This window comes from Caenorhabditis remanei, chromosome IV (genome assembly GCF_010183535.1).
Source record: "Caenorhabditis remanei strain PX506 chromosome IV, whole genome shotgun sequence".
NCBI classification, from domain to species: domain Eukaryota; kingdom Metazoa; phylum Nematoda; class Chromadorea; order Rhabditida; family Rhabditidae; genus Caenorhabditis; species Caenorhabditis remanei.
The window spans coordinates 20,487,675-20,512,182 of record NC_071331.1 but is presented as its reverse complement, the minus strand read 5'-3'; the positions used below and the strand labels follow the sequence as shown (position 1 = coordinate 20,512,182).

Below are 24,508 nucleotides of genomic sequence, written 5' to 3'. Positions count from 1 at the left end.
CTCTTAATGGAGAAGTGTTACTTCCTGTTATAATAACTTTTATTACGTGAAGAATATGTGGAACGGTTTTGTAGCGAAATTAAGCATTTTGTATGCCCTGATAGCCCTTGCGTTCTCGGTCATTTTGAGCCCTAAACCAGGGTTCTAGCTCCAGTGTCAAGACAATTATGACCCCTCAAAGTTAAGGAAGTTCTGGTATCCAGTGTTGCTGACGCACTCAATTAGATCCCTCTGAAACCCCCAATTCGAGTCAAAAAAAACTTTAATATTTATATAATTTTGATAGCCCTTGAGCTCACGGTCATTTTGAGCTAAAAATCAAGACTCTAGTTTGAAATTGAAAAAAGTTATGACCTCTCAAAGATGAGACGCCGTTGTTCCCCTCCCTCTGGACATTGGGGTCTATTGAGGCTAGAGGGGTCCGGAGTAGAGATTTTTGGATTTTATAAAAAATGAGACTGTTCAGAATTTCACAAGAACTCTAATTATGCTCTTAGGCTAACCATCTATTCCACAAATTTTCACCGTTTCATGGAAATTACAAAACTTTTTCAAATATCACTTCTATCATTAAGGCTTTTGCAAGGTACAAGCTACAAGCCCCCTAATCCCAAATAATGCTTGTAGACAGCTGCCATAACAAGATTAGTCCCCCCTCCCCTTTCTGTGTCAAAACAATAATGATGAGGTGTCGTGTTACGGTAATCCGAAATTAGCGGCAATCCGAGAGTCACTATTCAATGCGAGTGACGTAATACAGTAACCTGAAGGAGTCAGAGGGTATTAGGTAATATTATATTGGTATTATCTAATAGAAGAAGCACAAAAGGGGGTAATTTTTAGAAGGGGGCTTATTAAAGGTGAGAAAATTGGTTAGACATGAAAGTGGATAGATTATGAACAGTAGGGAGCATTAAAACACTCGAAATTCCTGAAAATTAGTGATTTTTGCTTAGAAATTAGCATCATCGAAATCCTTGTGAAATTCTGAACATTCTACTTTTTTGAAAATTTCAAAATTTTTAGTCAGGGCCCCTCTGGCACCGTCTAGCGGCAATGCCCACGATCAGAAGGAGGGGAACGACTCTAATGGCTACCTATTACAGAGTTTCGACACATTTCAAACCCCTGATGCTACAGTAACCCACGCATGTTCGTTGCAGGACCCATTAAACTTATATATTCAGAATCAGCACGGTTCGAATGAGTATAATCTCGGAACTTTCTTGAAATTCCAATTTCCGGGTCCCCCCTCCCCTTAATCGGCGTTAAGACCGTTCCACATATTCTTCTACACGTAATAAAAGTTATTATAACAGGAAGTAACACTTCTCCATTAAGAGGTGTGAGCCGCCCGTATTCGAGGGTGTACGTGGAGAAGGGAGTACTGTAAACGAAAGGGAGACTACAAAGACTACAGAAAAGTACAGTAGGCCTAAGGTCGGTGTTACAAAGAGAAAGGAATACTAAAGTTTCTCAAAATTTCAAAAAACTTGAAAATTCGATGAAACAGTGAAAAATTGTGTTTTACAGATTTTTTTGAGAAATCGATGGTTCTATATGTTTTCTAGCATTCTGAGCCAAAAGTCAAAAGATTTTAATGAAACAGTAAAAAGTTGTGTTTAAGATTGTGATTTCCAGATAATTTTGAAGAAAGTCCCTTTCAAAGTTAAGGAGGTTTTGGTATCCGAAGATGACATTAGACATTTCTGAATTCCCCGGTTCAAGTTGAAAAAAAGTTAAGGTGTATATAAATCTGATAGCCCTTGAGTTCCCGGTTATTTTAAGATAAAAACCAAGTTTCTATCTCAAAATCGAAAAAAGTTATGACCGCTTAAAGTTAAGCGGGGTTCTGGTATCCAGCGTTGCCGAAGACCTATATTAGATCGCTCTGAAACACCCGACTCGAGTTGAAAAGCATTCAATGTGTATATAATTCTGATAACCCTTGAGTTCACGGTTATTTTAAGCTAAAAATCAAGTTTCTAGCTCAAAATTGAAAAACGTTATGACCCCTCAAAGATTAGGCAGTTCTCGCCGCTGTTCCCCTCCCTCTGATCGCGGACATTGCTACCATTGGGCATTGGGGTCCGGAATCGAGCTTTTTCGATTTTCAAAAAAAGAGAACTGTTTAGAGTTTTGCAAGGATTCTAAATATATAGGTTGCTAAGCATAATACTCTCATTTTCATGTTTTTTTCTCTAATAGTAAGAATGTAACTAAAATTCGTTCCCCTTTTTCCAAAATCTCACACTTTCCTCTTTTTCTCACACATTTGATGGTGATGAAGCTTCTTCATCTCGATTAGCTTCTTCTTCCTCTAGCCAGAAGTCGTCAAAACCGTGTATTCTAATGACCCCCCTATTATCACCCCTCTCTCTTGGTTAGACAGTGAATGAGAGAGTGTGTGAAGAGGAGAGACGCAGAGACCAAAATTGACAGAGGGGGCTAACCAATGAATTTCAATTAATTGGTCGTGACGAATTCATGATTTTTATGAGTGAAATTACCAGAACTGATGTGAATGGAAAAATGAGAGTGAAAATGGACACAGTTTTGATTTTTTTTGTGATTTTTTGAGGGAAACTTTATTGGTAAAAAACACATCAAAACAGATTGATTTAGATTTTCAGATTAATTGTGAAATTTGAAAAATCACACTCCGGAACTCTAGACTTTTCTCTTAAAGGGCGCGCCGAAGGTACGCCAGACTGGTCGAGAGAGGAATGTTTGAGGGGGTGTAACTTGGTGGGGAAGTGAGGTAGAAGAGTGGTTTTTAGATGGAAATGTAGAAAATAAAAAGGGGATTCTGGTGAGTACAAGTTTTTTGAATTTAGTGTCAGTTGCTTGAGCGAGAAAGGCTCCGAAGAGAATGATAACTTTCCAGTGGCCTAACTTTCTTCAATATTGTGCTAGGATTTTGATGTATAGGTTAAAATACAGATAAACGGTCAGTTATTACATCAGTTTTTTGAAAATTTAAAAAATTTCACGTCGGGCCCCTCTAGGACCCCTTAACCGCATTGTCCCCCGATCAAAAGGAGAGGAACAGCGGCAAAGACTGCCTAATCTTTGAGGGGTCATAACTTTTTTCGATTTTAAGCTACATACCCGGTTTTTAGCTTAAAGTTACCGTAAGCTTAAGAGCTATCAGAAAAATATAAAAATTACATGTTTTAACTTGAGTCGGGGATTTCAGAGGGGTTTAATTGAGGTCATCAGTATCACCGGATACCAAAATTTCCGTAACTTTACGAAGGCGTAACTTTCTCCAGATTTGAAATAGAAACTTGGGATTTAGTTTAAAATGAACGTGAGCTCAAGAGCTATCAGAACTGTATAAAAATTAACTGTTTTACATTACAAATCGGGAATCTCTGAGGTTTCTTATGTAGGTCTTCAGCAACAGTATGATACCGGAATATCCATAATTTTAAGAGAGCGTAACTTTCTTCAAAATTATTGTAGAAACCTGATATTTGTCCCAAAATGTTGATTTTTACTCAAACTATCAATTTTCATAAAAATCTGAAATTTAAACATTTTCATTTTTCTATCTGCTATGCTTTGAGATCTTCATGTTCGTTCTGAATACGGTATACTGTAGATTCTGGTGTACTGTAATTCAATCTTACCCTTGATTCTCAAGACATCCTCCCAAGAGACTTGTAACTCTCTCTCTCCTTCTTTTCCCTCATAAATACTTCATATTTTTTATAAGCCCCCCTCCCCCTGAGCTGACAGACTACTGTACAATGATCTATCATAATGTGTCGTCCCACCATCTATCTGTCTTCCTAAGCTTGTAAATCCTCCTTCCATGATCCACAGTCTACGCACAATGAGACAGTGGTATAAGGGAGGTTCCACCAATGTGGGAGCACACGAAGAAGTACAGTAATCCTATGATCGCTGAAAAGATCTGAAAAGAGTTTCACAAATTTTGCGGTGTTTTAAATTGGAGAACTGAGAAAATAATGTCTAATACTCATATTTTTTCTGATAGCCATTGAGTTTCTGGTCATTTTAAGACAAAGTTTTTAGATCAAAACCGAAATAAGTTGTGGCCTCTTAAAGATTGGGTTGCGCAGCTGTCTGCTGATAGCGCTGAAAATAGACAGCCTCCATTAGATATCTGACAAAAACTTCATTTGCGAGAAAAAATCAAACGATTTGTATATTTCCGATAGCCTTTGAGCTCACGGTCATTCTGAGCTAAAAATCAATATTATATCTCAAAATTGAAGAAAGTTGCCGTTACATTATACCGTATTGAAAGAGAAGCGTAGCAGATAGAAAAATGAGAAATTTTGAAATTTCAGTGAAACAGTGAAAGTGTTTAATTTTCAGATTTTTATGAAAATTGATAGTTTCAGTAAAAATCAGCATTTTGAGACAACGGTAACTTTAAGCTAAAAACCGGGTAAGTGGCTTAAAATCGAAAAAAGTTATGACACCTCAAAGATTAGGCAGTCGTCAACCACGTGTTGTTCCCCTCCCTCTGATCGCGGACATTGCCGTCAGAGGGGTCCGACTTAAAATTTTTTAGATTTTCAAAATTTATTGTAATAACCGAACGTTTCTCTGTATTTCAAACTATAAATCGAAGTTGTAGCCAAAATTTGAAGGAAGTTAGGGCTCATCAAACATTCCTCACTAACTAGTCTGGCGCACCTTCGGCGCGTTTTTCTTCCCAACTAATTTCCGCTTGTGTTCCCCCTAATTGTGACCCTCTTCAGTGTGTACTCTTAAGAAAATAGATACTTATTAGTTGGGGGTATATTGACCCCCCACCCGTATTCTAATAGAATAAGAAAACAAACGACTGGGGTTACGACATAATCCATTGGGAGGATTACGGTAGGTGGGTGAGGGGGGAGGGATTAACTTTTTCTTCTTATTCTCGGTTAGTTCTCTATCCATTTATATATATACAAACATTGACACCTGTTTTCTTAGACATAAGAGGAGATGATTAATTACGGGGGATTAAAAGGCGCGCCGAAGGTACGCCAGACTGGTGAAAAGGGGGGTGTAACTTGGTGGGGAAGTGAGATAGAAACATGGTTTCTAGATGAAATTGTAGAGAATGAAAAGGAGATTAAACTATTTTAAAAATTGTGGATATATTACCGTTGTTTAGAAATGTTATTCTTACGTTATTAACTGCTGGTCATCAGAGTCTTCAAAAAAAACTCCAAACCAAAAGTTTTTTTTGTAAACCAGAAAACTTTTAAAGTTTGCAACTTTAAGTTACTGTAGACCATTTCCATTCTTCACCAATATTTAGAAACCGCCGCCCTTTTTTGATCTACGTCCCTGCCGCTCTAGCGCACAGAAGGGGGAATCACGACGGTCTTGACAGAATTATGTATTTTTGGCGGTGTTTTTGGAATTTCTAACCTTTTTTGCTATTTTTGTGTTTAACTTGTTCATAATAATTTTCACTGTTTCATCGAAATTTGAAATTTAATAATTTCAATCAGAGATGTTATTCCTCGTTTTTGAAGCTCGTTAGTATTTTTGGATTTTCTGTCTTTTTTTATGGCCAACTGTAGATACCAGAACTTCCTTAACTTTGAGAGAGCGTAACTTTCTTCAAAATTATCGTAGAAACCTGATATTTGTTTCAAAATGACCGGGAACTCAAGTGCTATCAGAATTATACAAATACTCTAATTTTAACTTACAAATGAAGTTTTTGTTAGGGATCTTATGGAGGCTGTCTATTATCAGCGCTATCAGCAGACAGCTGCAATACCCAACCTTTGAGGGGTCATAACTTTTTTCTATTTTGAGCTATAATATTGATTTTTAGCTTAAAATGACCGTGAACTCAAGGGCTATCAGAATTATACAAACATTAACTGTTTTTCAACAAAAACCGGCAAATTCGAAGGTATCTAACGTCATCTTCAGATAGATCGATTCAGAAATTTTTCCGACCATAGGATAACTGTAATTTTTCTGTAGTCTTTGTAGTCTTCACCGAATTATGTGTTTTTGGCGTTTTATCTCAGATTCTTTGGAATTTCTTACTTTGTTCTGTTCAATTTTAGACAGTTCATACTAATTTTCACTGTTTCATCGAAATTTAAAGTTTTTCGATTTTTATTCAGAAATGCTATTCTTTTATTTCTTGATTTATCAGTACTTTTGGATTTTCATTCAGTCCCTTTTATAGCATAGGCCTACTGTAGATACCGGAACCTCCTTAACTTCGAGAGAGCGTAACTCTCTTCAAACTCATCGTAAAACTTTGATTTTTGTCTCAAAATGCTGGAAACCATATGAACTATCAATTTTTGTAAAAATCAAAAAGATAACAATTTTTCACTGTTTCATCGAATTTTCAAGTTTTTTGAATTTTTGAGAAACTTTAATGTTTTCTTTTGATATCCTTACAACCATAGGTCTACTGTATATTTTTGTAGTTATTGTAGTCTCCCTTTCGTTTACAGTACTCCCCTTCTTTCTCCACGTACACCCTCGAATACGGGCGGCTCACACCTCTTAAATGGAGAAGTTTTACTTCCTGTTATAATAACTTTTATTACGTGAAGAATATGTGAAACGTTCTTCTTGCCGATTGGGGGAAGGGGGGACCCAAAATTTTGGGATTCCTTAAAAATGTTCAAAGTATGTCATGATTCCTGATTCTGAATAGATAAGTTTTATGGGTCCTACAACGAACATGCGTGGGTTATTGTAGCTTCAAGTTTTTGGAAATGATTTCCATTGTCGTGTTAGGTGGTCTATTTGAAATATTAGAGAGCCTAACTATTTCAGAAAGTGCTTTACTTGAATTGTCTTTAATTTATATAAACCACCATTTTGAGAGCTTTCAAATTATATAACTTCCATTACTGTTGTACACAGACTTGCTCTGAAAAAAAGTGAAAATCTGAAATTTCAACGAATTCTAACTTTCATAACTTTTTAAGTTTCGAAGCGTTATAATTGATTCTAAGCTGAAAATAATTGGCAACTATAGAGCTTTAATTTGATATAAATTTTTCAAATTTTAAGCGAAAAATTTCAGAGATACACTAATTTGAAAAATGCTGAAATTTTCAATTTTTTCAAAAAAGTTCAAAAATTCAAACTATCACAACTTTTTGCTTTTTGGTCGGATTTTGCTCAATTTAGTATCAAAATAATTGGCAACTCTAGAGCATTAATTTGATATAAAAATCCTGAATTTTAGTAAAAGATTGCCAAAATTGTAAATAGCTTGAATTTTGAAAGTTTTCAATTTTTGGAAAAAAAATTTATTTTTTCAAAAATTCAAGCCATCACAACTTTCTTATTCTTGGTCGGTTTTTGCTCAATTTGGCATCAAAATAACCGAAAATTTATGAATTTTTGATTTTTTATATTTAAACTTCATATTTCCCTCCCCACCCTTACACTACCCCCTTCTCCACGTACACCTTCTAATACCGGCGGCTGACACCCCAGTGATAACCGGAAAATGTGAAAGTGTCATTTCCGTTTTCTCGTTTTTTTGTGTGATCTACGTTTACGGTCCCCTTGAGACACCACCGAACACCGAGACTGTCCTTTGACTCCGCCCCCTTTTGTCACTAAGCCCCGCCCCCTTGCGATGTCACTCCCCCTTTTTTATGGATACATCTGACGCTTAGATTAGTATTATTAGGTCTCTTGTTTAGTCAAGATTCTTTTTATTTCTTGTCGTCATCTGGAGAGAAGGAAACTATGTTCCATTCAGCATACCATTTCTCCATTGAGAATCATATGCCACGTCATCTACATCAGATGCCACGTCATCAGATGAAACAGGAGCCGACGGTCGAGGACGAAGAGTTGGAGACAAACAGTCAGGTATATATAGATATAAGATATAATAAATATTTTTGGAAAAGTTTTGGGTTGAAAAACAGAAAAAAATTAATTTTTTGAAATATTTTTTTGAGATATCAAAATTTTTCAAAATTTTTAATTTCTGAAAAATATAACGATGTTATGTTTATCTGAAAGCTCTTGTTTTTCAGAGTTTAGCCGTATAATTGTGATATCGTAACTCTCAGATTGGACCAAGTTACAGTAGTTTTAGTGTTTTCGTGGCGAGACCCAAAATCGGAAATTTTTCGAAATTATCTAAAATGGGGCATGATTATACTTTTTTGAACCGCCTTAACGCGCTGATTTCAAATATATAGATATCGTTGACATCACTTCAATTTCGACTGGGTTACGATAGTTTATGTGTTTTCGCGGTGAGACCTAAAATTCTAAAATTTTCAAATAAATTCAAACTGGCACATGATTATGCTCATTTTGAAGCTCTTGGTTTGCTGATTTTAAATCTACAAGTTTCATGGGTCTCACCACGATTTGAACTGAGTTATGGTAGTTTTAGTTATTTCGTGGTGAGACCCGAAAACCGAAAATTTTCCAAGTAATCCAAAATGTGGCATGATTATACTTATTTTAAAGCTCTTGGTGTGCTGATTTCAACTATATAATTTTCATAGGTCTCACTACCATTTCGACTGGGTTACGGTATTTTTTGTGAATTTTGAATTTTCGAAATATTTCGAAAATCTGTAACTTTTTGAATTTCCGACGAAGAGAGTTGGTTTAGGGCTCAAAATGTTAGCAATAAATGGATCTATATAGGAAAACATAAAATTATAATTTTTTATTTTCCAGGAATCCGAAAGCCCGCCAGCAGCAGCACCCGTGAAACGAGAGAAGCGCCGATACAGATGTCGAAAGAGGAGTCCGGCGACAATTGAACGAGCAAAAACAGTGAGAAGAGATAAGGCGAATGCTCGAGAGAGACGACGGATGAACTCACTGAATGACGCTTTGGAGACACTCCGAGAGATACTTCCGGCGATGCCCGACGAACCGAAAATGACCAAAATTGAGACATTGCGCAAGGCACAAGAGTAAGTTGGGAGCAAGAGTACGGTACCTGAAAATAGTTTAAACAGAAAGATCGCGAAAAATTACCCTAGAAAAGTTAAAATTTCCAGACTTGTCAAAAATCGGGCCGGCCCGGGCCGGGCCGGGCCGAGATTTTTCTTGACCGGGCCGGGCCGGGCCGAAACTTCTCTCGGCCCGGCCCGGCCCGGTCGGCCCGGATTCAAAAATGGGTACCCATTTTTACCAATTTTTTTTTTGAAATTTTTCGAAAAAAAAGAGTAAAAATGCTTTAATTATCATACATATTCACATTTTGATTTAATTTTAAATGTTTATTCGAAAACTATACTTTTTTCAAAAAAGTTCTAAAAATTTCCAAAAATTTCCAAAAAAAAGTTGAAAAACAAGAAATTTTTTGAAAAAATGTTTCAAAACGGGCCGAGCGGGCCGGGCCGGGCCGGCCCGGCCCGTGACAAGTCTGAAAATTTCAAGTTTGAAAATAAGTAGGCTGGCGCGCTTTCGACGCGTTTCTAAAAACACTTGCTAGTCAGATTTAAGACCAAAAGTGATGATAGAAATTTGGTTTTTTTTTTGATTTTTGATAAATTCGAAGGTTTTAAATCTGGTTTGAGCAGGAAAATCACAAAATTTGTTTAAAATTTCACCCTGGAAATCTTGGAAAACACGAATTAGCCACTAAATTGGCGCGCCTTCGACGCGTTTTTAAAAACACTCACCATAGGGTCCATATGGACGACAGAGATGCGGTTTTTAAAAAATATTTTTGCCACATTTCGGGGTCTTAAAATTGGTTTGAGCCCAAAAATCACGAAATTTCACCCTAGAAATCCTAGAAAACACGAATTAGTCACTTGGCTGGCGCGCCTTCGGCGCGTTTTCAAAACTTTCGGATTTAAGACCAAAAGTGATGATAGAAATTTGGTTTTTTGGAATTTTAGATAAATTTTAAGGTTTCAAATTTGATTTGAGCATGAAAACCACAAAATTTCACCCTGGAAAACAAAAAAAAAACAAATTAGCCACTTTCCTGGGGCGCCTTCGGCTCGTTTTCATTTCCTATTATTTTTCAAGGTTTTTATGCGGAATTGAGCTGTTTTAACGAATTTGGTTAGATTTTTTAAATTATTTGAGCATAATTGAGCCTAATTAACTCCAAAAATTGAAAAAAATTATAATCCTGTTTCACTGATTCCACAAGTAATTCTTATTTAATTGAGAACGTTGATAGTTCAATTGTTAGTTCTCTTTTAACACTGTATACTGTATTTGTGTAGATTTACGAGACAGTGTGGACTACTGTAGGTTCAGTGTGAAGAGTCATGTGTAGATTTACTTGCTTGGATCTGGTGTGGATTTACGTGCCATCGAGTGTCCCCCCGTAAATCGACAATATCCTTCTCGTAAATCTACACCGGACCTTAATTTAGATATTCATTAATAATAACGTAAGAATTGAATGTATCAAGTTTCAAAAAATTACGGAAATTTTAAAAGTTGCAAGTGAAACAGTGATTTTTTTATGAATTTTTTTCTCTGGTTTTTGACTAATTAGGTTTTAATTGACTTGATTTGTTAATAAAACTACTCAAATTTCCCCGAAAATACCAAAAAATCCAATAAAAACCACTCAATTTCAATAAAAACAGAAAACGCGTCAAAGGTGCGCCAGTCAGTTGCTTTAAATACTAAAATTTGAGTCTTCTGGAGTACTTTTTTTTCTATTTTTTGGCTCAAAATGACGCAAATTTTATAAATTTTTCACTTTTTTTAATCCAGTGCACATTTACAAAGCGTTCTGTAAAGATTTACAAGCTTTTTTTTCAAAGTTTTTCAAAAAATTCGAAAAAAAATTTTTTGAAATTTTTTGATCCCTCAATTCCTAGACTCAAAATGCTCCATTTTCACTGAATTTCAACTCAAAATGACTCAAATTTTATGAATTTTTCATATTTTCCAGATACATTGCCACATTGTCATTCCAACTGTCTGGTGGCTCGCCGACATCATCCACATGCTCCTCGAATCAATGCTGTGAAACGGGATCGTGTGGAATGTGTTCATCTATGAGTGTATCCCTCCAATCAACTCCATTCCAATCGCCATGCTTCCCACCACCATCTACAGTAATCCCACATCAGTTACAGTACCCCTCGATGGGATACAGTAACCCGCAACAGTACTTCCAGCATCATCATCATCATCTCAGCCAATCACCACATTTCCCATCGGCGAATTGATTTTTTGATTTTTAAATTTTTTTTTTAAATTCATGATTCATTGATTCTCCGAGACATTTGGGTACTGTCTAGTCTGTTTTAATATCCGTTTTTAATCTAAATATCGTTGTTTTATTAATTACAAAAAAATAAATTCATTGAAAAACAAATTTTTATTTGGGGAATAGGGATTTTACGGGTTTTTAAGATGATTAAATGTAATTTTTAAGTGTTTTATTAGAAAAATCATCGAAAATTACCTTAGGGAGCTGCGTATCCAGTTTTCAACTGTTTCGCTGGCGCGACTTTGACGCGTATCGCAAAATTTTCGAAAACCTATAACTCGGCTAGTTTTTGAGCAAATTCTTTGGTTTTAGGCTCAAAATTTTTGGAATTTTAGAAAAAAATTTCACAGAAAATATAATACTGAGTTTATTTTCCAGACCATACTACCTGTTATTCCCCCTCCAAAAGACCAAATTACGAGTACATGCAAAATATCACAATTCTATTCCTTATCACTCCCTATTTTTACGACTTCGTCGCTATTCTCAAGGGTGCACGTGCCCTAAACAATATAAAACTGAAAGCAACTTCCTCAATTTCTAATTTTGTTTAAAAACTATCGAAAAATGCCAAAAATCGTCGTGTTGGGTGCCGGAATAAACGGTATTTCTACTGCTCTAGCTATTCAGGAGAGTATTCCCAAGTGTCAGGTAATTATTGCATGGAGAAAAGATTTTTCATGAGTAGTTTCGAAAATTCCGCAAATTTTGAGCCAAAAACCACCAGATTCCGATAAAAACGGAAGGAGTTTTTAATTTTCGAAAATTTTCGAAAATTTTCGAAAATTTTCGAAAGTAAAAATCTTAAAATTACCGTATCTCGGTCAGATTTGGCATGGGGTACGAGAAATATTGATTTTTGAAATTAGCAGATTGTGGCGATTCAGAAAAGTATAATCATGCCATACTTTTGAAAAATACAAAATTTTTTTGAAAATTTGGGTCTTACCACGAAAACACGAAAACACGAAAACTACCGTATCTCGGTCAGGTGGCATGTAAATACTATGAATTTAATATTTTTGAAATCAGCTTGTTTTCCCTGTTCAGAAAAGTATAATCATGCCATATTTTCGTTCATTTTGAAAATGTTTGATTTGTTGGGTCTCGCCACGAAAACACTAAAACAACCGTATCTCAGTTGGATTTGCACCAATTTTGAAAAATCAAAAAGTTTCAAAATTCACTAAACGAGAGCTTTCAAACAAATATAATCATGAAATCTTTTTACAAATTTCAATTTTTAGCGGTTTTTAGGGTCTCACCACGAAAACTCTAAAACTACCATAACCTGATCAATTTTTGCTCAGTTTTAAAGAAAAATACGGTGATAAACTTGCCACATTCCCCCATTTTCCTTTTTTTCTGTTTTCTCGTAATGACGGCAGTAATGATAACAAGAAATGATAAAACATCGATTCCAAAAAGGTCATAAAACAAAGAATGAATCTGTCTGTCTGTGTGTCCTCATATCCGGATGTCCAATTCCAAATTTTTCAGGTTACCGTAATCTCCGACAGATTCTCTCCAAATACCACGAGTGATGTGGCCGCAGGGCTCATTGAGCCATATCTTTGTGATGACGACGTGGATAGGATTATGTGAGTGCTACAGTAATTCTACAGTACCTACAGTACCCCCCCCCCCCCCCCTACAGTACCCCATAATAACTTTCAGAAAATGGACACGTGCCACCATTCTTCGTATTCAAGAGTACATGACCGGTGGTCACCCGGGAGCAGAGGTGAGCGGGATACAGTAACCCACCTACAGTACTCCTACCGTATTCCAGGAACAATCCGGTTACTGTTTATCCAGTGTCAAATCCATCCCAAAATGGTTGGAAGTCATGAAAAATGTGCATATTTTGAGTGAGGAGGAGATGAAGGAGGTGGCTAAGAGGCCGGAGCATAAGTGAGTATTTTCCACAAAAAGTCTAAAAAATTTGAGAATTTTAAGCTAAAAAGTTATGGGTTTTCGAAACTTTTCGAAAATCCAAAATAGCTAAAACTACCGTAAGGCTGGTAGTGGAGTTTTTGAAACTTGTTTTTTTGAAATCAGCGTGTTTTTGCGGTTTAGAAAAATATAATCATGACATACTTTTGAGAACTTCAAAAAATATTGAAAACTTGGGTCTCACCACGAAAACACTAAAACTACCGTAGCTCAGTCAGGCGTCATGCAAAAATTACAAATTTAGTATTTTTGAAATCAGCTTGCATTTGTGGTTCAGAAAAGTATAACCATGTCATATTTTCGTTTATTTTGAAATTTTTTATTTTTTGGGTCTCGCCACGAAAACACTAAAAATATCGTAATTCAGTCAGATGAAGTGCTACCACTTTGAAATTGTTATTTTTGAAACCAGCGTGCCAAGACGGTTCAGAAAAGTATAAACATGTCATATTTTGGAGAAATTCTAGTTTTGACCTACTCTATGCGCCTTTAAACTAGGCCATTTTTGATGACACCAAACCAGTGTCATGTTTATACTCATTTAAACCGTTTTGACACGCTGATTTTAAAAATCTAAGTTTTATGAGTATCCATGCAAAACTAATCGGGCTACTGTAGCTTTTGTGAAACATTTATTTTCGAAAACTTTCGAAAATCTGTAACTTTCTTAGTTTTTGACGGATTCTGATGGTTTTTAGCTTAAAATAACTGTAATAAACCGAATTTGTTTAAAAAAATGAAACATCAAGTTTTTGTCCAAAAATTTGGGTCTCGAAACGATTAGATATTTTCAGATTCGGTTTTTTCTACACAACGTGGTATCTGGAACCGACTGCTTATATCAAATGGGAAACCGAGCAATTTCTGAAAAACGGTGGACAATTTCTCCAGCAAAAAATCAATAAAATCGATGACGTGTCAAAAATGGGATATGACGTCATCGTGAATTGCACTGGATTGGGGTCCCGTGAAATGGTTGGGGATAAGGAAGTATATCCGACACGTGGACAAGTATTGAGGGTGGAGTGTCCACGTGTCAAACACTTCTTGATTGATGACGAGTATTATGCGTTGTTGAAGTGAGTTTTCGGGGGTACAGTACCCAAGAATCTTTAAAAATTGAAATTTTTTGAATATAAGCATGAGTATATTCATTAGAACCGTCTTGTTGTGTTGATTTCAAAAAGTCAAAAATTTTTGAATTTGCACCAAAATTGGCCGAGTTACCGTGGTTTTTGTTTTTTTCGTGTCGAGACCCAAACATCGAAATTTTTCATTATTGTCCAAATTGTGTCATGATTATACTCATTCACATCGTCTCGTTGTGCTGAATATAAAAAAAAATCAAAGATATTCAACTTCGCAACCTGAAATTACCGAGTTACGGTAGTTTTAGTGTTTTCGTGGTGAGACCCAAAAATTTCAAAAAAATTCAAAAACTTTTAAAGTATGTCATGATTATACTTTTTTGAACCGTCTTGACACGCTAATTCTAGGTGTGTCATTTTCAAAACGGTAGCACTTCACCTGACTGAGATACGATAGTTTTAGTGTTTTCGTGGTGAGACCCCAAAAGTCGAAAATTTTCAAATTAAACGGAATCATAGCATGATTATACTCTTTCAAACCGTAAAAACGCGCTGATTTCAAAAATATAACATTCGCGGGCCTCACCACAAAACTCCCTGAGATACGGTAGTTTTACTAAAAAGTTTATTTTCGAAAAGTTTCGAAAATCTGTAACTTTTAAATTTTTCAGCGGATTTACTTGAATTTTAGTTCAAACTTAGCGGATTGTATTGAATTTTCCATGAAAAAATATTTGTCTCACTTTTGCTACAGTAACCCCACCTATTTTCAGTGAAAACACCATAACCCTCGGCGGGACCAAAGACCGTAACCAATGGAACACAACCATCAATCCCATTTTATCCCAAAAAATTTTCGAAGAGAATTGTCGGAATATTCCATCTCTCCGCTCCGCCCGTATTCTCTCCGCCCACGTGGATCTTCGCCCGACGAGGGGTACTGTAAGATTGGAGGCGGAGCCTAATGGAAAAGTGATTCATAATTATGGACATGGAGGGTCTGGAATCACTTTGCATTGGGGATGTGCAATGGAATGCGTGAATTTGGTGAAGAAAATGATAATGGAGGAAAAGAAAAATTCAAAAATTTGAATTTATTGATTTTTTTGTTGAGATGAGATCATATATGAAAGCTGACTAGTTGCATTATAAATATTTCTTTTCTACAGTAACCCTCTCTCCTAATATCGATAATCTTGTGACTCTTCCGATGAACTGATCGAATTCTTTGTTGTCTCCAACCACGGGGCGTCGAAGTCGTAGTAGATGGGCTCCGCGAGCCATTTCTGGAAAAATGAAAAGTTTTTTCGAAACTCAAAAGGATACTCCTTGTTTTTCTGATTCTAAGCCTTAAAAAATTATAAAAATTGGAGCAATTTGAAGGGAGATGCGATGGTTTTAGTGTTTTCGTGGTGAGACTCAAAATTTCAAAATTTCGCGGTTCTCTCAAAAGTAGGGCATGGTTATACTCATTTGAAAGCTCTTGTTTTTTTTGATTCTAGTTGTACAAAATTTTTTTGAAATTGGAGCAAAATGAAGGAAGATACGGTAGTTTTTGTGTTTTCGTGCCGAAGCCCAAAATTTTCAAAGTTTTAGACTTTTCCAAAGTATGACATGATTATACTCGTTTGAAAGCTTTTGTTTTCCCGATTCTAATCTTCTAAAAATAAATAAAATTGATAAAAAATGAAGTGAGTTACGGTAGTTTTAGTGTTTTCGTGGCGAGACCCAAAATTTCAAAATTTCACGGTTTTTTCAAAAGTAGGGCATGATTATACTCATTTGGAAGATCTTGTTTTTCTGAATCGAGGTGTACAAAAATTTTCGAAATTGAAGCAAATTGAAGGCAGATACGGTAGTTTTCGTGTTTTCGTGGCAAGACCGAAAAATTGAATTTTCCTATTTTCTTCAAAGTATGAAGTGATTATACTTGTTTGAAAGCTTTTTTTCTGTTGATTTTAAAAGTAGAAATTTCATGGGTCTCACCACGAAATTTACTGAGATACGGTAATTTGTTGATTTCGAAAATTTTCGAAAAACCACATCTCCCCTAAATGTTGGCATTTTCCACAGATTTTTGGCTTAAAAGATGTCGAAAAACCTGGGCTGTCAGGGAAAAATATTTTGAACCCGAAAAAAAAACTAACTCACCGTTTTGATTGGTGGGATGAATTCCATGGCAACCAGACAGTAATATGTCTGAAATTTGATTTTTCAACAAAAAAATTTAATTATTTTTTTTTGATGTTTCAACTCACCAAATAAGCGATAAAAATGATATAAAAAATTGCAAAGACTACAGTAATCGGAATGGAAATCGCATTATATCCGAATTGACTTCCAATCCAAGAGTATAAGAAATAGAAGTTGATGAAGAGGATAATCAGGGAGATAACGATGGAAACCGCTTTGGAGACACTGAAAATACAGTAACCCATCTGGAACTACAGTAATCCCTACAGTACCTTGCTAATTTGTATTCGTGCATTATGTGTTTATCAGAGACGAAAGTTAGGACTGGAATCAATGCGAATGGGAGTTGGATCAACTGAAATTACTCTATGACAATGGGGACATCTGGATATCCGGACTTACCTGCAGACAATTCAAAAAGTCGTTTAGACTCGAAATATTGTCGATTCCACCGGAGAAAATGACGACGGCGAGTGTTGGGAGAATAGCAAGGGAGCGGGTGATAAGGATACGCTTCCATTGGGGAAGTTGGATTTGGATGAAGCCCTGAAACAACATAAAATAGGTTTGGGAACCAGGGAAATACAAGCAAAGAAGAGAAAAAAATGATTAGGAGGTGGTGGGAATCGAACTTGGATGCCTCGGATCAAAAGGTCGCCTCGCAACCGGCTGCGCCACACGCGGACAAAATAAAATGTTGCCAAGGTGGTGATAAAGGCGGAGTAAATTGTTTGGCTGCACACCACATTTATAAGCGCTTCTACTCCGCTGTTCTCTTTAATGGCGTGGTGGCGCAGCCGTTAACGACTCAGTTTTGGAAACCGAGGCACCCAAGTTCGACCCCCACCACCTACCAAAACTTTTTTGCTTTCTCTTACCTCCATGGCAAACTGTCCAGCATATGTTCCAGTCATCGTAGACGACTGTCCCGCTGCCAAAATTCCCACAGCCCACACATAAAGTGCGAAAATTCCAAAAGTGCATCCCAAGAAAATTCCAGCATGATAGATATCTGATTGAGCCGCGTCGTTGTTAGCTGGGAATTCTACTCTATAGAAATCAGGCATTCCGTTGTGAGTGTTGTTGTAGCACACATCTCTCTGAAATATTAGAAAATTAGAATGTTCTAGATTCAATGAGACTTACAATATCATTATTGGTCTTTCCAAACATTCCCTGAGCGAAAACAGAAATAACCAGTGTATTTATAATGAATGAAACAAAAAGAGCAAATGCACTCTCGATGAAGAAGTACTTATTGGCCTCCGTCACTTTTTCCGCACGTCGACGATCCACTTTTCTACTCTGAAAGTTCAAAGGTGAATATTTCAAAAACTTGAAAAGCTATCAAAAAGTTGTCAACTACAAAAAAGTTTAAAATTAAATTTCCTATATTTTCTTAATTGATTTCATTCCTCTAACTCTTCACCCCATCGAGTTACACCATTCCCTTTCCACCAGCGAAACAAGCCTCTTTTATCACGGCCTCCCGCTTGCTTTATTTGGTGTGGGGGTATAGCTCAGGGGTAGAGCGCTCGCTTTGCATGCGAGAAGTCTGGGGTTCGATTCCCCATACCTCCAGTTATCTTTTTTTTTTATTTGCAAAGTTTTATTTTTCACGTCTGACATTGACCTTTCCGATTTAGAAACTTGGAAAAAGAAGTCGATAATTCAATCAGTTCCTAATATATCTCTTGCCTCTTCGAATGGAATCTTCAACAATTTTCCGTCTGGCTATGAGAACAATGTTAAAGTGAGTTTTTTCAGTTTTCTCAGTTTTCTCAATGGAGCGCAGTTTCCTAATCATAAAATGTCCATTAAATCTACCTATCCTGGTGAACAAACGGCGATTTCGAAATAAACGACGAGATTATTATCAGGAAGAAATAAAGAAGAATATTGACGATTCGTTCAATAAACTTTTTTAAATCTATATTTTGTTTTGCTTGTATCTTTATCGGATTAAGAGATTTCAAAAAGTTGTCAACTATGAAAATGTAGAGAATAAAATTTGCTACATTTTACTAGTTGACAACTTCTTTCTAGCGTTAAGGCGTAGCGAGATATGACCGTTTGAAGTTTCGCTTGCGACGGAAGAGACGCAGAGAAACGAGAGTGTCTGCTTGTCTGCGTCTCTTCCCTCCCTCTCTCTCTCTCTTAAAATTTCAAACTCGTATATCTCGCTACTCTTTTGACCTACCAAAAAACTTCCAACTAACAAAATGTATAGAATTTCTAGTAGATTTTTTCTAGCTCCGCCCTTTTTCCAGATAACTCACTTTAACAAGTGCAGAGTGCAAATAGAAGTTATGAGGCATGATGACTGCTCCAATAATCGCAACTCCCTGCATAACCATATTGTTGTCACACCCGGTACACCACGGAACGAACATTCCGGTGAACATTTTTCCCTGAAATTCCAAATGTCAGTCTGTCAGTCCGGATGTCCCTTTCTCACTCACCGCATTCGGTTTACTGACACCGAATTCGTATCCGAATGTCACTGCCATACAAGTGATCAAAAAACAAAAGAATGCTTCGAACTTTCGAACTCCGTATTTCTCGAGGAAAAGGAAGGTGAAAGTATCGCAAATTGTGATAAGCACTCCTGCCCAAAGCGGGATTCTGGAAAAAATAAAATGATGATTTTATGGGTTTCATTTGATGATTTTAGACATCTAAGTTCAATAGAAATTGTCCAAGAAATCGCTGCCTGCTAGTTTTCGTGGCGAGACCCAAAAAATCAAAAATTTTTGAACTTTTCAGAACCTAGTCATGATTATACTTAATGGAAAGCCCTTGTTTTTTTGATTACAGTAATATAAATATCTTAGCTCAACTCCTCAAAGCTAATCAAGACACGAAGGTTTTAATGTTTTCGTGTCGAGACCCAAAAAACCAAAAATTTCCGAATTAAAAGGAATGGTTGCATGATTATACTTTTTGAAACCGTCTAAACGCGCCAATTCCAAAAATATAACTTTCATGAACCAACTCTCACGATTAACCAAGATACAGTAGTTTGAAGGTTTTCGTGGTGAGACCCAAAATCGCAAAATTTTCAAAATAGACGAAAGTATGTCATGATTATACTTTTTGAAACCGTCTAAACGCGCTGGTTTTGAAAATATAAGTTTCATGAAATCATTCCGGAAATTGACCGAGATACATCGCATTTTGGGAATTTACGGATTTTCGAAATTCGGTATCTCCTTCAATCTTCGGCTATATGACTTGGTTTTAGGCTTGAAATTTGCAGAATTTTCCGATCTATTCGGCAAAAATACACTCTTTTGATCTACGGGCACACTTACGCTCCATTTGATAGCAAATAGAATGAGATGGCAGTTCCGATGACCTCCTGCATATCACTTCCAACAATTGCACTTTCCACAAGTAGCCAAAGAATCAGTCGGGGAACTTTCGGATAGTAGGAGTAAGCGATTTCAGCCATATGTTTTCCAGAGACAACTCCAAGACGGGCGGCCAGTCTTTGAAGGAGAAGACCCATGATATGGGCGATGAGAAGGACCCAAATTAGTTTGAAATAGGAAATTGCACCAGCCTGTAGGTCACTTTCAATGTTTCCCGGGTCCAAGTAGGCAATCGACATGAGGAAACCGGGTCCGGTGAATGCCCACAGCTTACGCCAGCTGAATGTGGTCTGAAATTAATTTTAGATTAAAATTCAGCTTGAGTCGGTTTTCTTAACCTAAAAATCATCAGAATTGATTGAAAACCAAGTGAGTTATGGATTTTCGAAACTTTTCGAAAATCTTAAAATCATTCATTTTGTTGTTTCTCGGCCAGGTTCTGTCTATGCGACAAGAAATTTTTATATTTAGAATCAGCAAGTCAAGACGGTTCGAATGAGTATAATCATGACATGGTTCTGTCCCACCACGAAAATGGGCAGTTTAAAGGCGCATAAGGTGGTCAAAAATTCAAATAAATCAAAATCTACGGAAATAGGTCATGATTATATTCATTCGAACCGTGGGAGTGAGCTGAGCAGAAATATTATAACATGTCGCTAAAAAAATCACAATTAACGGTAGTTCTTATGCTTCCGTGGTGAGACTCAAATATCGAAAATTTTCAAAATCGTCCAAAATATATCATGAGTATACTCATTTGAACCGCCTTGATATGGCAAACACGATTTTTTAAAAAATTTTTAATGAAACCTGGAACTGACAGAGTTACGGTAGATTTTGTGTTTTCGTGGTGAGACCCAAAAATCTCAAAAAATCAAAAATCTTCAAAATATGTCATGATTATACTCATTTGAACCGTCTAGACACGCTGATTTTGAAAATCTGGAATTCATAAATGCTAGCTCAAAATGGAGAGAGCTACGCCCTATTCAGATTTTCGAATTTTTTCGAAAATCTGTAGCTCTCTCTTCTTTTGACGTATTTGTCTAGTTTATTACTGAAAACAATGCCAGCCTTTTAAGCTGTTTGTCAAAATAATAATATCCGGGTCTCGACACGATCGAGCCAGGGTTACTGTAGCCTTAGCATTAGCTGGAAAATCGCTCTATTTCAGCCTATTTTATGTCTATTTTCCTCAAATTTTTGAGATCAAGTGTAAATCAAAACTCACATCCGGTGCATCATCAATCTCCACTTGAATCTCATACGTCTTTTGAGCTTCTCGTCGTTTCGGGGTGTCGTCGAGTGAAGGACACTCTTCGATGGCGCCACACTTCTCGTCAGTCATTTTGTGAGTGATGCTTGAAACACTGACATCAAAAAATAATTATTAATGTTATTGTCTACAAGGGAGAGAGAAGCTGATAAGGAGAGAAACGGCGTGTGACTTGAAAATATTTGTCAAAAAAACAGTTTTAGGCCTGCAAAAAGGCCCGGTAAGGTCTTTTTCCAGGCCAAAAACAATGAGAAATTTGAAAAATGTGTAGTCGATTTTATACTCGTAAACTTGTCCGAAAACTCACGAAATTATCAATTTTCGTCGATGAACTTTAAGCCTGACGAGAGAGCACTGCGCCACGAGAGAGCGCGAGACGACGAGAGGAGTTGTGACGTAAGCCACGCCCACTTTTGGAAGACAATTTTTAATTTATACACGTTCACAGTGTCTGCGTCTCCTGGAATTGTGTACTCTCTCGCTGTGGGTTCCTTGATCAAAGTTGAGTCTGTTATCAGTTGAAGTTATCATTTTCGCGTTGTATGATGATGCAGTAGTGGAAACTGGAAATCAGTGTCAGAATTAGAACCGGCTTTTGATGACTTTTCATGGAAAAAGTACGGTTTTTGCAAGGTTTACGGAGAGAAGTACGGTAGTTTTGGGGAATTTTCACTTTAGATCAGAGTCGGAAATCGGAAGTCGGAATACCGCGCAACTCTGCTGTAGATAAAATCTTTATAAAATGTTTATAAACCAACGCTCAAAACTAACCAAAATACAGTAGTTTGAAGGTTTTCGTGGTGAGACCCAAAAATCAAAATTTTCAATTTTGACCAAAACATTTTCATTCAAACCGTCTAAACGCGCTGATTCTGAAAATATAAACTTCATAAAGCAATAAAATTGACCGAGATACATCACATTTTGTATTTTTGTCTAGATAAGATTTTCGAAAAATTTCGAAAATCTGTAACTCCCTTGTCTCTCAGCATTCACTATTAGTTGTTGTCTAAAATTTATTCTGATCTTCAGAATTATTAGATAAAAATAAAAAGATCACTGTTCTGAAAGCCCTTGTTTTTCTGAGTTTAGCCATAAAATTGTCATATCGTAACTCTCAGAATGAACCACGTTACAGTAGTTTTAGTGTTTTCGTGGTGAGACCCAAAATCCGAAAAATGCAATTCGCGCCAAAACATGTCTTGATTATACTCATTTGAACCGTCTCATTGCGCTGATTTCAAATATATAAGTTTCATACCATCGCTCTCAGACTGGAACAAGTTACAGTAGTTTTAGTGTTTTCGTGGCGAGACCCAAAATCCGAAAATTCTTCAAAATGGATGAAAGTATGTCATGATTATACTCTTTTAAACCGTCTAAACGTGCTGATTCCGAAAATATAAGTTTCATAAGACGATTCCTGAAACTGGCCGAGATACATCGCATTTTGGGAATTTACAGATTTTCGAATAATTTCGGAAATCTGTAATAACTCGACTGATTTTCTACACTGTCAGTGACTTTTAAGGACAAATTGATTCTAATCTAAAACATTTTCAGATAAAAGAAAAAAAATCACTTTTTTCGCGTTCCAAGAAAAAAAATCTTTAACAAAAATTTTTACGTGTACTGAACTTTTCTCAAATGGAAAACTCCAAATCGTCGATTCCACGTGTCTGAAAACATCAAAACTGTTTCGCCCCCGGAATAAAAACCATTCAGTACTCATGAGAAGAAACCAATGAAATCTTCTCCTGAGACTCCAGATGCCAACGACGCCTCTTCTGAATCGTCGAGCAGAGTGAAAAAGAAGAAATTGAAGAATGCAAAGAAGTGTAAAAAGAAACGGAGATTGGAGTATTGGGAACGATTTAAGTGAGTTTTGAAACAATGCATTGCATCTTACGGCAAAATGCACACGCAAGGGTAGATCAAACTATTTTTTTTCGGAAAATTCATAAAATTCCAGACAATTTGAGCAAAAATCCAGCTCCGCAGGTGAAAAACTCTAAAAGTTACAGATTTTCGAAACTTTTCGAAAATCCAAATCTAAAGTTTCTGTCGTCTCTCAGTCAGTTTTGCGTCAAAACGTTTGAAACTTATATTTTCAAGATCAGCATGACTAGACGGTTCAAATGAGTATAATCATGCCCATATTGGGTCTTGTCACGAAAATTCACTTTAAAGGCGCATAGAGTAGGTCAAAAAATCAAAGTGGTCTGAAATATGTCATGATTATACTCATTCGAACCGTCTTGATACGCTGATTCCGAAAATAACAATTTCCAAACGGTAGCACTTCACATGACTGAGATACGATAACTTTAGTGTTTTCGTTGTGAGACCCAAAAAACAAAAACTTTCAAAATGAACGAAAATATAGCATGATTATACTTTTCTGAACCGCAAAAACACGCTGATTTCAGAAATACAAGTTTCAAAAACCCCACTGCAAGAATGGCTGGGTTACGGTAGCTTTTAGGAATTTTGGATTTTCGAAAAGTTTCGAAAATCTGTAACTCAGTAGGTTTTGAACCTAGACACTTGGTTCATGGCTTAAAATGACGGGAATCAACCATATTTTTTAGAAAAAGTATTCCCAACTCATTTCAGAATCTGCTTGTCGTGCCTCTACAAAGTGTCCCGTTGCAAATGTGACACTGAACTAGAGATGTCGAAAGTGGATTGGAAACCACTGAAAAATGATCCGCAATTGACATATTCTCCCTTTGAGACGACGAATATTGTTCCGTCTCTTGCCACTTATTCTGAAATCGAACTACTGTGAGTTTTATTTTTCAATTTTGAAAATTTAAAAATTTCTGATCTGAAAATTGAAAATTCCAGAGTACCCGAAGAGGTGAATAAATTCAATGGACCGTGTGATGTGACGAATTTTGTGACGGAGTACAGGAAACGATATTGTCAATGGGAGGAGTGACCAAAAAATGCAAAAGTGTTGATATTTTAGAAAATAATAAATATTTTCTGTAGATTAATGAGACTTTTGTATTATTCTATTTTTCTCCGAAACTACAACAAATTTTACACATTTTGAATCAAAATTTGATGGAAATATGTTAAAACTGAGAAAGTTACAGATTTTCGAAACTTTTCGAAAATCTGAAAATCTGAAAATCACAAAAACTGCCATAACTCATTTGGGATTCAACCAATCATTATGAAACTTATATATTTAGAATCAGCGCGTTGAGACGGTTCAAATGAGTATAATCATGTCAGTGTTGGGTCCCACCACGAAAATTCAGTTTAAAGGCGCATATGGATGAACAAATTTAATTTTTCTAAATATAGCCATGATTATACTCATTCGAACCGTCTTGATGTGCTGATTCTGAAAATATCAGTTTGAAGAGTTTTGCAGTGAAACTGGTCGGGTTACTGTAGTTTTTCAGAT

At 36.3% G+C, this 24,508-nt stretch overlaps 4 protein-coding genes across 4 annotated transcripts; 3 read left to right on the top strand and 1 right to left on the bottom strand.

Moving 5' to 3' along the window:
* Window positions 1–7,758: 7,758 nt before the first annotated feature.
* GCK72_015395 (uncharacterized protein) lies at window positions 7,759–11,153 on the top strand (the record flags this gene model as incomplete). The annotated part of the gene is made up of 3 exons (XM_003091614.2): window positions 7,759–7,845; window positions 8,677–8,918; window positions 10,874–11,153. The coding sequence occupies 3 exons, from the start codon at window positions 7,759–7,761 to the stop codon at window positions 11,151–11,153; spliced, it is 609 nt and encodes a 202-aa protein (XP_003091662.2).
* Window positions 11,154–11,764: 611 nt separating this feature from the next.
* GCK72_015394 (uncharacterized protein) lies at window positions 11,765–15,333 on the top strand (the record flags this gene model as incomplete). Its single annotated transcript, XM_053730837.1, has 6 exons — window positions 11,765–11,848; window positions 12,698–12,798; window positions 12,875–12,941; window positions 12,990–13,111; window positions 13,948–14,232; window positions 15,015–15,333. The coding sequence occupies 6 exons, from the start codon at window positions 11,765–11,767 to the stop codon at window positions 15,331–15,333; spliced, it is 978 nt and encodes a 325-aa protein (XP_053585609.1).
* An 89-nt stretch (window positions 15,334–15,422) lies between these two features.
* On the bottom strand, window positions 15,423–21,159 carry GCK72_015393 (uncharacterized protein; the record flags this gene model as incomplete). Its single annotated transcript, XM_053730836.1, has 11 exons — window positions 15,423–15,527; window positions 16,393–16,440; window positions 16,500–16,659; window positions 16,707–16,789; window positions 16,837–16,980; window positions 17,313–17,534; window positions 17,581–17,739; window positions 18,714–18,845; window positions 18,897–19,059; window positions 19,749–20,098; window positions 21,043–21,159. 11 exons carry the CDS (start codon window positions 21,157–21,159, stop codon window positions 15,423–15,425), a joined length of 1,683 nt encoding a protein of 560 aa, XP_053585608.1.
* A 1,672-nt stretch (window positions 21,160–22,831) lies between these two features.
* On the top strand, window positions 22,832–24,031 carry GCK72_015392 (uncharacterized protein; the record flags this gene model as incomplete). Its single annotated transcript, XM_003091615.2, has 3 exons — window positions 22,832–22,965; window positions 23,704–23,874; window positions 23,938–24,031. The coding sequence occupies 3 exons, from the start codon at window positions 22,832–22,834 to the stop codon at window positions 24,029–24,031; spliced, it is 399 nt and encodes a 132-aa protein (XP_003091663.2).
* Between the last annotated feature and the right edge of the window lie 477 nt (window positions 24,032–24,508).